At 47.1% G+C, this 12,016-nt stretch overlaps 2 protein-coding genes across 6 annotated transcripts in view; one reads left to right on the top strand and one right to left on the bottom strand.

The window, feature by feature from the left end:
• GCN1 (GCN1 activator of EIF2AK4) overlaps positions 1-2,765 on the top strand; it is a 60,786-nt gene extending 58,021 nt beyond the window's left edge. The window contains exons 57-58 of the mRNA XM_083716696.1: positions 625-843; positions 2,068-2,765. Of these exons, the coding sequence (XP_083572822.1) occupies positions 625-843; positions 2,068-2,193 (345 nt within the window). The 3' untranslated portion in view covers positions 2,194-2,765. The remainder of the gene's footprint in view (positions 1-624; positions 844-2,067) is intronic.
• Positions 2,452-12,016, bottom strand: part of CCDC60 (coiled-coil domain containing 60) — a 58,151-nt gene continuing 48,586 nt past the window's right edge. For 2 of the 5 annotated variants that reach the window (XM_083717204.1, XM_083717205.1), the window contains exons 9-15: positions 11,437-11,502; positions 10,435-10,515; positions 9,484-9,573; positions 7,866-7,976; positions 7,335-7,466; positions 6,432-6,621; positions 5,615-5,826 (exon numbers count right to left, since the gene is read on the bottom strand). In XM_083717204.1, the coding sequence (XP_083573330.1) occupies positions 5,665-5,826; positions 6,432-6,621; positions 7,335-7,466; positions 7,866-7,976; positions 9,484-9,573; positions 10,435-10,515; positions 11,437-11,502 (832 nt within the window). In that variant the 3' untranslated portion in view covers positions 5,615-5,664. Of the gene's footprint in view, positions 4,442-4,531; positions 5,827-6,431; positions 6,622-7,334; positions 7,467-7,865; positions 7,977-9,483; positions 9,574-10,434; positions 10,516-11,436; positions 11,503-12,016 lie in introns of those variants that run through there. The other 3 variants (XR_014559027.1, XR_014559026.1, XM_083717203.1) reach the window with 3 other exon arrangements.

Below are 12,016 nucleotides of genomic sequence, written 5' to 3'. Positions count from 1 at the left end.
GTGTCAGAAGAAGAAAATTGTATCAGGATACAATGAAGTCATTTGTATTATCCCCTAGCTATTGCCTAGGAGAGAGGCCTTCTCGGTGGCTGCTCCCAGACTTGGGAACTGCCTTCCACTGGAGGCTAGGCTGGCCCCTTTTTCGTTTTCCTTTTGCGGGCACACCCTTTTTTTCTTCTGACAGGCCTGTGGCCGCCACCGACTGTTTTCTGATGGTGGGTGTCCTGTGACTGTACCGTGGTACCTCAGGTTAAGTACTTAATTTGTTCTGGAGGTCTGTTCTTAAGCTGAAACTGTTCTTAACCTGAAGCACCACTTTACCTAATGGGGCCTCCTGCCGCCACCATGCGGTTTCTGTTCTCATCTGGCAGCAAAGTTCTTAACCTGAGGTACTGTTTCTGGGTTAGCGGAGTCTGTAACTGTAAGAAGCGTATGTAACCTGAAACGTATGTAACCTGAGGTACTGCTGTAATGTGTTTTCACTGTTTTTAATTCTGAATTGTAACTTGTAAATATCATCATTCTTTCTAAGGACAACCTGTAGTTGTTTGTGTTGAATTGTTTTGTTAGTAAAAATTAGCTTCCTGGTCGGAACTGAAGTTTGTGTGTGTGTTTTCCCTGCAGTGTCTTCAGAATCCATCCAGCGACATCAAGTTAGTGGCAGAGAAGATGCTCTGGTGGGCCAACAAAAGCCCCCTCCCTCCCTTGGATCCCCAGACCATGAAGCCCATCCTCAAAGCGCTTCTGGACAATACAAAAGACAAGAACACCAGCGTCAGGGCCTACAGCGACCAGGCCATCGTCAACCTCCTGAAGATGCGAGAGGGCGAGGAAGTGCTTCAGGTATTGGCCCGTCTTGGAGGAGGAAGTCAGTTTCTCTTCCCACTCTCCCCTCCCTTCCTCACGCTCTCTACTAATGGGCAGAAGCATCTTCTTCCTAAGTTGTAAAAATCTCCCACTCCCGGTTCTTTGCTGGTGGTAACGCCAGCCAAGTCCTTTATAATGTGTGACCTCTGTCCTCTCTGCTCACCCCCTTGATATGGAACTGTGGACCACCATTCCCCCACCTCCAGCTACCCCATCAGAATGATGCCGCATCGTGGTGTCACATTGTTTAGGGATGATAATTATGTATAATTTCTATGCTGCTCATCTGACCGGGTTGCCCCAGTCACTCTGGGCAGCTTCCAACAAATTAAACCACTGTAAGACACCAGACATTAAAAACTTCCCTACGCAGGGCAGCCTTCCGTTGCCTTCTAAAAGTTGTATAGTTATTTACCGTATTTACTTGAATCAAATGCTCACCTTTTTTGGCTAAATTGCATCGCAAAAATTAAGGAGCACGTTAGATTTGATGGCACATTTACGTTCGCCAGCAAATACCTTTTGTGGATTCAAGCGTCTGAAAATTGAGGGGTATATTTGATTTGATGGCACATTAGACTCTAGTAAATACGGCCTTTCCTTGACATCCGGTGGGAGGGCGTCCCACAGGGCGGGTGCTACTACCGAGAAGGCCCTCTGCCTGGTTCCCTGTAACCTCACTTCTCGCAGTGAGGGAACATCCAGAAGGCCCTCGGAGCTGGACTTCAGTGTCCCGGCAGAACAATGGGGATGGAGATGCTCCTTCAGGTATACAGGGATAGAATGGAAAGTTCTGCTGCTGCCTGTTCAGAAATGTTTGCTGCCTCCCCAGATTCCTAACCGCCACTTTTGTTTGCCACTTGTAAATTGGACGCAGAACTGGAGAAAGAGGGTTTTCACTCAGCCTTAGCTTTAATAGTGCTGATTGATCTATTTGGGCAAACAGGGCACTGCCCCACCAATCCCCACCTGCCCTTAGCCAGTCCCCCACCTGCCTACCTCCTTCTTACAACCAGTCAGAGGGTGGCTGTGCCCATACATGGCTCTAGCTCCACCTATTGCTGATCTCCTTGCTTTCCCCCCTGCCAGTCCCAGTGAGCATTAGCCTCCGCCATGATAAGCCACAGAAGTGGGCTTCGTGGCCACCTCCCACCTCCCACACCACACACCCTTTCCTCTAATAACAATTATTTCCTGCAGTCCGTCTCCAAGATCCTCGATGCCGCCAGTCTGGAACTGCTGAACGAGAGCTGCCGTCGATCCCTGAAGAAGCTTGCTAGCCAGGCCGACTCCATTGAGCAGATTGATGACACGATCCTGACGTGATTTTCAAGGCGCAGAAGGGAGAGGTGGCCCTTTTACCCATCACTGCATCAACATTACAACTCAAAACACCAGTGGAAATGTTTTCATTTTTGAAAATGCTAAATTCTGATGGGAGATTATGGAAAACAAAGAAAAAAGGGCTTCCGGAGTATTTTAATAAAGAAATAAACCAGAATAGCCTTAATAAGAGTTCTGATAGGTTAAGTAAATAAATAAATAGAATTTGGCTCCCCCCACTTTATTTTTTTTTTTTAAAGAAATCACAGAATTACATGGTGAAGGAGTCCTATCAATTGTGAACCGGTAATTGGTAGTTGGTCCTGTTGTGAATCTCCCACCCGCACCTTTGTGTTAAAGGAGCAATTCCCACTCTGTGTAAGTGGAATTAAAGAGTTCTGTGGAAGTTGAGCAGTTTGTTTTGATGTACTGCTGATTTGCTGTTGTTGTAGCTCGGGGGGCTGCAAATTCTGTAAATCAAAACTTAATTTAAAGAGCCTCGGAAATTAGAGGCGAAAGGGGGATGAAAAGTAGGCTGTTTGGGTGACAGTTTAATAAAAAGCTTTGAAACGAAACTGTGGTGCTAAAGCATTATTTGCAGATACGCACTTCAGCATGGCACAGATATGGTTTGCTGTAATTCATTAAAAAGAGCTACTTGTGGTTTTGTAGAATCCAGTGGTGTGCATCCAGGATCATAAGGACTTTCACTGGATAGTGAAATCATTTTTAGCAAATGCCTTAGCTAGGTTTTCGTTTTCCTCTCTGTCAGTTGGTGAGATCATGAGCACTGACCTTTGAAATACCACCAGCCCTGCTTAAAAATCACGTGCAAGGTTGTTCGGTAAGATCCCTCTCTTGTACAGAAGATGGCAGTAGGAGACAGTGTGTGTTATCTGATGAGCGAGTAAATCCCACCTGCAGATACTGGATCCCTAAGTGGAAGCTCAGTATATCATAGAATTGTAGAGTTCAAAGGGACCATGAGGGTCATCTAGTCCAACCCCCTGCAATGCAGGAGTCTTGCCCAATATGGGACTCAAACACACAATCCTGAGCTTAAGAGTCTAATGCTCTACTAACTGGATGAGAAGCTGCCAGGAATGCATACTGCTAAAACATTTTTTTTAATAATTCAAAGCATGCAGAAATAACAAAACATTTGCAAATGCTGACATTGGTCTGAAGCCTCAGAACTGCCCCTTTCAGCAGAGAGCTGATCACCACAAGCAAAGGGATCTGCTCCCTTTCAGCAGAGAGAGCTGATCACCACAAGCAAAGGGATCTGCTCCCTTTCAGCAGAGAGGGCTGATCACCACAAGCAAAGGGATCTGCTCCCTTTCAGCAGAGAGGGCTGATCACCTCAAGCAAAGGGATCTGCTCCCTTTCAGCAGAGAGGGCTGATCACCACAAGCAAAGGGATCTGCTCCCTTTCAGCAGAGAGAGCTGATCACCTCAAGCAAAGGGATCTGCTCCCTTTCAGTAGAGAGGGCTGATCACCACAAGCAAAGGGATCTGCTCCCTTTCAGCAGAGAGGGCTGATCACCACAAGCAAAGGGATCCGCTCCCTTCACTGAACTGCAGGTTGCCGCAGGCACGTAATTCCATGCCTCCTGTCCCAAATTAAATTAAACATCTAAAAGTTAAAATGGCTTTGGCTGTTCAATTCTCTTCCTTGTCATTTTGAGCCTGCAGCTGCAAGCGACGGTGGTGCAATTCCAAATGAACCTTTTTGAAAATGAGCAATTCCAGCCTTTTGAGAGGGTTCTAGAGTGTGGCCCTTGGGCCCTAGCCATGCATCATTCCAGGCGGATGAGCAAGAGTACGTTCTCCAAGTAGACACTCCGGGTGTTGGCTTCATCCAGCTCTTTCTCAGCCTGTGTCTGATTTCTTTTTTTTTAACAAAAAATGAAGCCTTTGTCCTTAGTCTTTTCGACCCAGCCCTTGCGGGGAGGGGGCTTTCAGCATATCGGCGGAGCGCTGTGTGCTCGCTTAGGGATTGTCACTCGAGACTGTAACCATTGTTTGTAATCGTCCATGGGCATCTCCACAATATATTCACGCAGGAACTATGAAAGAGGCGAGAGGGAATGTGTGACAGGTTGTAAAGGAGAAACATACAGGCCATGGAGCAGGGGTGAAGAACCTCAAGCCCAGGGGCCAAATGTGGCTCTCTAGGGTTCTCTATCTGGCCCTAGTAACAGCCCTCACCTGTCCTGCTTTGCACCTTCCTTAAGTGCTTCTTGCCTGGCTGGAATTTGCCCTTGAACTCTGATAATACCATTCTGGTTTGTTTTTTTGTTCCGCTGTTTGCATGCATGAGGTTGTTGCACGTATACACCTTTTATAAACAAAAATCTCCAGGAAGAGCACAATGGCAAGTGGTACCAGCCTCGGTCACCGTTCTTCACACCGGGCAAAACGGAAGTGTCTGCTTTTTTCGGGGGCAACAGGCAAATGCCCATTTCATTTCCTGAAATAGTAAGAGTGAGGTCTTGCGCAAAAGTGATGAAGAGGTTTTGCACAAGACCTGGAACTCACATGCTTTTTAAAAACAGCCCAATTAGGAGTGATTAGACTCCACACTAGTTTCCCTATCATCTACTGGGTGGATATCTTAAAGAAACGGGTCTTCCTAACCAGGTTACTGGAAGCCAAACGGGCAGCGATTGGTGGAAATTGGCACTGGTATTGTTTGGATTGCCGGAAACAAAGCTGTGGTTGGGGGACAAGTAAGTGGAAGGTGGGTTTGGTAGTGGTACATCATTCCTGCTGCAATGTCACCCTGGCGGGAGATCTGGCTTACGAGCTACAAGGCTGGACTCTGGGAAAGGTGAGGGTTCCCCCTGCCTCTGCTGCTATAGCCCTCTAGCTGCACCCCAGGGGAGGGTGGTAGCTCAGTGGTAGGGCAACTGCAGAAGACCCCAAGTTCAAATCCTGCTGTCTCCCAAGTAGGGCCCTGCCTGAAACTCTGGAGAGCTGCTGCCAATCAGTGTGGACATTACTGAGCTAGATGGACCCAAGGGTCTGACTTGATATGAGGCAGCTACTGCGATTGTTCCCTGGAGATCCAAATCACACTCGTCTAGTCATTTGTTCAGGACTGGTCAGGAAACTCCTAGTCGCAGATTTACCTCCCTTCAATACCTTGTCAGTCTAAACAAGTAAATCCAGCACAAAGCGAGTTAAGTATGCCATTGAGGGCGAATGTAGGAGGTGTGTGCATCATCTTCCCCCAAATTTCCTTTTTTCCCTTTAAACCTAAAAGCAGTTTCAAAAGGCTATGTGTATAAACAGGAAAAAGTATGAGGACCCTCGGGCTCTTTTTCCACACAAGGTCATCCCCCTCCTCTCCACCTGCCAGAATTGCTTGCACCCAAGGAGAGGGGTAGCTTCTAAAAACAAGCCTGCAGGACCACGGCACTTATGTGAAAGGAACTGTATTGGATATCTTTTGTTGGATGTTCTCTGTTCTCACGCACCCGGAGGCACTCGAGACAAACGGGAAATAGTATTCCTCTGCTGTCCAAGACTCCCCCTGCCCCCTTTTGCCTCGGGTGGTTCTTTAGCAAACTCAGGTGTTCTCCTCTCGAGGTGGTACTGAAGCAGCTCCAAGCCCGCCGTGTCCTCAATTACCTAGGACAGGAGACAGAGCCCAGAGGAAGGGGGGAGTTGTAGTCCAACAACAACTGGGGACCCAGGGTGGAGAAAGGGTATCTGCTTGGCTACAATGAGCACAGGAAAGATGCTGGACTTGATGGGGGTATATTTGGGGGTATATTTTTCATTCCGGGAGTTCAATGGTACACTATGTGAAATTGTCCATGCTAATCTTACCCTAGATCAATTCCACTGTGTGACCCTCCTTGAGCTTCCAGGATTTATATAGAAAGAGGAGAGGAGGAAATGCCTCTCTCTCTCAGCTCCCTCCTTTGCAAGATGTCAATAATAACGCTGACCGATCTTGCAGAGGCTTTGTACCGATTGCTCCAATAAAACAAACGTGGAGCCCTCTGAGCACATTTAAAAAGGTAATCTAAATCATTCTGGATAGAAGCAGAGGCCCGCAGAGCACAGCATCCCTCCCAGAAGGCCAAAGATTTCTTACCAGGATCCTTGAGCTAGAGCCTAATGAACTGAATTTGTTTTCTCTCTCTCGTCATGGAGAAGCTCAGGGATGAGCAAATCTGCCTTGGGCTCTCTCGGCCCTTTCAGACAGACTCTCCGTTCGCATCTCTCACCTCCACAGCTGCGCAGATGTCCGGAGAGCAGATTTCCCAGATCCGAAGCTCCCCCAACACTTTCAGGAAAGTAGGCGGTCGGATGCGCAAGTCTGGATTCCTCGCAAACCTCTCCAGTTTCTTTAGGACTTTCTGGGTACGGTGGTCTCTCTTAACGTCATCTGGGATCCTGGCCAGCAAAGTGGAGAACCTTGGAACAGATACGAAAACAGGCATTTCAACACAACTGTCCTGGACGGCTTGTGGTGAGCTGTTAGGCCAGTGTTTCCCAAACCTGGGTCTGCAGCTGATTTCAAACTATAATTCCCATCATCCCTCACCACTGGGGTTGCTAGCTAGGGATGATGGGAGTTGTAGTCCACACACGGCTGGAGACCCAAGTTTGTATTAGGTTCTTGCAAGATGGCATTTCCTCTATGACGTGATGGACAGCAACTGCATGTCAAAACAGTTTCTTTCCCACCCACCAAATGCCCATGACAGGTCCGCAAGATGGTGTCTTAAGGCTGCAAAATCCTAAGATGAGGAATGGCAAAACCTGTCCGGCCATATCCACCTCCCTACTGGAAACTGAGATGGGAAGGCAGAACTCTGCCCACTTCCTGGTTTTAAAACACCTTGTCCACCGTTTTTGCATGTTTTTATCCCGCTGAAAAAATTTTTTACATGCCCGCTGCTCATTGAGAAGCGACTTCCTGTGACCGCTGAGATTCCTGGCCTCCCGGAGGTCACCTGTAAATGCCTCTGTGCTTTCAACTGCCTCCTGACAAGCTAGAAACTTTGGGTTTTGTTTTTTAAATGCAAGTGCCGAGGTTCTTAGGAAGCTGGCTGCTGATACCCTGTTTTGCACTCTCCCCGCAGCAAAGCGCTGTGGCTTTTAAGCCCCTTTACCCATTTCCTCACCAGTTCTCAGACTCGGCGTCTTGCTCCGGCTCTGTCCCCACCATCGACTGCCTCATCCGCTCGAGATCTTTTCGGAACTTGGTGATGCGACTCAGGCACAGGTACTTCCTCGTGCTCTTCTCTTCTCGCCTCCTGCCAATTTAGCTCACGTGTTGTTGTTTTCTAAAGTGAACCCTTTGAGCAAGGTGGGATTGCCAGCGCCCACCCAGCTGCAAGTTCAAATCCGCCCTGTTCTGGGGACAGGGCCGTAGGGATGCAGGACAGGCAGGGCTGAAGCTGGGAGCCGCAGAGTAAAAACGGGAGGGGTTTTTAGCAGGGATGAAGGGGGACAGTTTCCCTAAGTAGTAGCAGATGCTAGGACATTACCCTGTTTGCCTCTACATAGTCACACTGTTATTTCAGACATCGTCATATATCAGTGCACCATAATGTTTAGATGGTGATATATCACGATGTCGAAAACCAGATAATGTCCTGCCCCAGTTCTGGGCTCAGGCTCATAACCAAAATGGAAGACGAAATATGATTTACCTCTCTAGGATGTCCAGTTGATCGTGCAGCCTGAACGCAGACTCGTGGGCCACCTCGTGGAAGATATCCTTCATGTTCTGGAAAGTCTGCTCTTTCCTTTTAAGGAAGAGGCTGGAGGAGATAGAGGCAGAGGGATTAACCCACAGGCTCCAGATCTCTAGAGAGGTGGAAGAAGGGTACGCCCAGTTTATCTGCCCAAGCTGGCCAGTTTGGGAAACGGACCTCTCTGGGGCAAACAAAAGGGCTTGGGTTGGAAAACTCTCTCCTTGCCTGAGATTCACAGCAACAAGTATTCAGAGGCACACCGCCTGGGACAATGGAACTGGAAGAATATAGTTAGTAGCCACAAATAGCTTGATCCTCCATGAATTGGTCTCATCCTCTCTTAAAAACATCGCCACACCTTGTGGGAGAGCGAGTTCCATACTATATACAGTGGTACCTCGGGTTAAGAACTTAATTCGTTCCGGAGGTCCATTCTTAACCTGAAACTGTTAACCTGAAGCACCACTTTAGCTAATGGGGCCTCCTGCTGCTGCTGTGCCGCCGCCGCATGATTTCTGTTCTCATCCTGAAGTAAAGTTCTTAACCTGAGGTAATATTTCTGGGTTAGCAGAGTCTGTAACCTGAAGTGAGGTACCACTGTACTCCATGGGAAGAAGCCCTTTCTTTCGTCTTCCCTGAATCTCCCACCGTTCAGCTTCACCGGATGGCCTCTGATTCAGCTCCTGGGACAAAAAAGTTCCCCATCCTATGTTTCTCTCATATGCTAACAAAACAGCCCACTAAATCCCCTGCTCTAGAAACAAGTATGTCAAGAGGTTTTACTAGGGGATCACCATACGTCCAGACACAGCTTGTATTCGGCCCGCATAGACAGCGTTTGGGCTGTTTAAATGTCTTGGAAAATCCGGACATATGGCAGTTCCTCATCCTGCTGTGCAAAGTGCAAAATGGTCTGATTATCACCTCCTGATGCTATTTCGTTTAGCCTGTTTACTATGAATTTTCTTTCTCTCTTCTTTTCAATTATATTTTATTAAGTTTCAATATTTCTAACACAGGCAGTCAAAACACAAGTGCGTCTTTTTTCTTATTTTTGTCAACTTCCCACTCAGTTATCCATGGAGTTGTTGCTTTTCCCCGTCTGTGGCACCCTATCTTCCATCAAATCATAACCACAATATTATAATCTAGTTACTTCTGTTGCTTGTAGCTCGCGAGATCATCATACTATTCTTTAAATAGTCCAAAAAATGCATCCATTCTTCCACAAAACACTCATCATACTATGAATCTTCTTTTGGAATTTATGTATGATGTTCGTTTTGATGCTAGAGATGATGCTCAGTTTGGTAGCTACCTGTGTTTCACAGAATGTAGAAAAACTCTGGCGTTTAATCGTACTAGCTGTTTATTTTAAGCTATTTCTCGGAGCCTCAAATGAGCAGCTGCATTTTCCCTTCATCACCGTACTTTCTGCCACTGAGACTTCCCTGGGTGTGTGCAAACTCCTCCTCCTGGGTGATGTCAGAGTTTGTGGGAGGAGCCTCTGCGCAGCCAGAATAGAGTCCCTCCTATTGACCCTCAGGAAAGAAGCCTACCTCCGCACACCTACCTTTGAGGTTTGTTGATGTGCTCAGTGGTGTCTTCGTCCGAGTAGGTCGCTGTCATCGTTTTATCTTCCCGGACAGTCACTGTCATCGAACTGCAAGGAAATTCAAAGGGAAATGGACACACACAGCTAACAATCAAGGGAGAGCAGGTCTGAAATCAGGGGGCTTCTTCTGTGCAAGGACGAGGATACAAATGTTTGCAGACCCAGGATTGTTAGCTCGAGGAATTCAGCCTCGATTACTCAGGCAAAGAATCCCGGAGTGCTTCTCTAATACACGATTGCTCTTGGCGCCTGTCTCTTCCAGACATCCAGAGTTAGGACTCTCAAGTAGCTGAGGACCCGTGCTGCTGTTTTGCAATGAGTGCAAGTCTGGAGTTCAAATCCCATAAACGCTTCAGTTTCAAGAGAACGGCCTGCAAGTTCTGTTATGTACAATGGAACGTCACAGAAAACACAATTTAAGTTGCTCTGAAAGAATATACTGGAGCATTTCAAGTCATTTGTCCCAGTATGTGCACAGAAAATAGAGCTAGCTGAAAGGCAGCACATGGAGAGCTAGCTGCACTGATTGTAGCAAGGCATCCCTAATTACCGTATTTTTTGCTCTATAAGACTCACTTTTTCCCTCCTAAAAAGTAAGGGAAAATGTGTGTGTGTGTTATGGAGTGAATGCAGGCTGCACAGCTATCCCAGAAGCCAGAACAGCAAGAGGGATTGCTGCTTTCACTGTGCAGCGATCCCTCTTGCTGTTCTGGCTTCTGAGATTCAGAATATTTTTTTTCTTTATTTCCTCCTCCTAAAACTAGGTGCGTCTTGTGGTCTGGTGCATCTTATAGAGCTAAAAATACGGTATTATTGGGTCATTATGAGATGGTTGCATAATCCTAGGATGATGCTGAAGGCACCCTGGCTTTCTGAACTTGCCACTACACGGCTGCTCCCCCTCCCTACCTCTTTGGCCTCTGCTCCCCTGAGGTCTCCTCTTTCGCGACTCCCGTGCTGGTCTTCTCTTCCTTCGAGGACGAAACTGAGCTGAAAAGGAAGACACTCGGATTTACCAACATTAGAGCAGTGGCAGACAAAGATGATGGAATGTGTGTTTTAGGCAAAACTGCATTTAAAAAAAAAACACAGAGTTGGAAGGCACACCCAGGACCATCTTGTCCAACCCCCCACAATGCAGGAATCCTTTACCCAATATGGGGCTTGAACCCACAACCCTGCCTCCTGTGCTCTACTGACTGAGCTATCCCTTGGGATATATTTGCATTAAAAAATACTGGTGCGTTTTCATATGGACATTTTTTAAACACACATACACACAAAATCTAAAAACATTTAAAAGCAATCACACATTAGCAAAACTGACTTCTGGTATTGCCAATGCACCTATAATATTCACACTAAAGAGCTCCTTTGAACATAAGATCTCAGCTGCTCATCCTGTTCTCGCCATAGCTGTCAAGCATCCCTTATTTGGCGGGACAGTCCCTTATCCCAGCGCCATGTCCCGCTGCTGTCCCTTATTGATGATGTCCCTTAAATAAGCTACTGAAGGTAATGGGGCCATTTCTATGTCCAGCTGTCCTTTGTCAACAACAGATTGTTGCTTTTTTGTGTTGAATATATGCTGTATGGTAATTTATGGACCTAATAGGTATCTAAAGCCATTTGCACGCAACAAAATATGTATTTTATCAAAGTAATTGTTGATTCCTTATTTTGGCTGCTGATCCCTTATTTTTGAGGCTGCTGGCCCCTTATTTTCAAATCTGTAAGTTGACAGCTATGGTTCTTGCAGTGGCCAGGCGGGATGCTCTGTGGCTTCCAGCAACTGCATGAAGAACATTTGTGTCCGAATTGTAGTAAAAAACTGAAAAAATGAGCGATATGTTCAGCTGTGTCGATGCCATATGCACCATGCTCCGTCGCGTTCTCTTGCAGAGTCCCTACCTTTTGCCCTTCTGCCCAAACGAAAATTCGCTCTCCAGCTCGCGTCTTGACAATATGGTGTGCGAGCTGCAAAATAAGGAGAAGAAACTGAGTCTTGCATGCGGCCAGAATGCAGAGGCTGAAGCCAAAATGCCATGAGAAAAGCCCCCCCCCCCAAATCTGGCCTCTCTCTTGAGATACACAGTCATCCGATCCAATTAACGGGTATAATTTTCCGCAGTTGTCCCATCGGAGCTCTCTGGGTAGGGCCTTTGGAGGGAATTGGGGAGATGGGAAGACTCTTAAGCCACACTCACATCATATGTGAAAGACAATGCCACTTTAAACTTTCATGGCTTCCCCCAAAGAATCCTGGGAGCTGTAGTTTGATATGGGTCACTAGAAGACACTCCGCTGTTGTCCCAGAGCTACAATCCCCAGAGTTCCCTGGGAAGAGGGATCAGCTCCAAGACACGTAGGCTCACGAGGCGGAAGAGAGGTTTGCTAATAACTCTCAGCACCCTTGGCAAAACAAGACTCACAGAATTTTTTGAGGGAAGCCGCGACTGTTTGGATTTGATATCGCGCTTTATCACTACCC

The sequence above is a fragment of the Podarcis gaigeae genome, assembly GCF_964106915.1.
Source record: "Podarcis gaigeae genome assembly, chromosome: 16".
NCBI lineage: Eukaryota > Metazoa > Chordata > Lepidosauria > Squamata > Lacertidae > Podarcis > Podarcis gaigeae.
The sequence above is the reverse complement of the archived record's forward strand: the minus strand, read 5'-3'. Positions and strand labels throughout refer to the sequence as shown.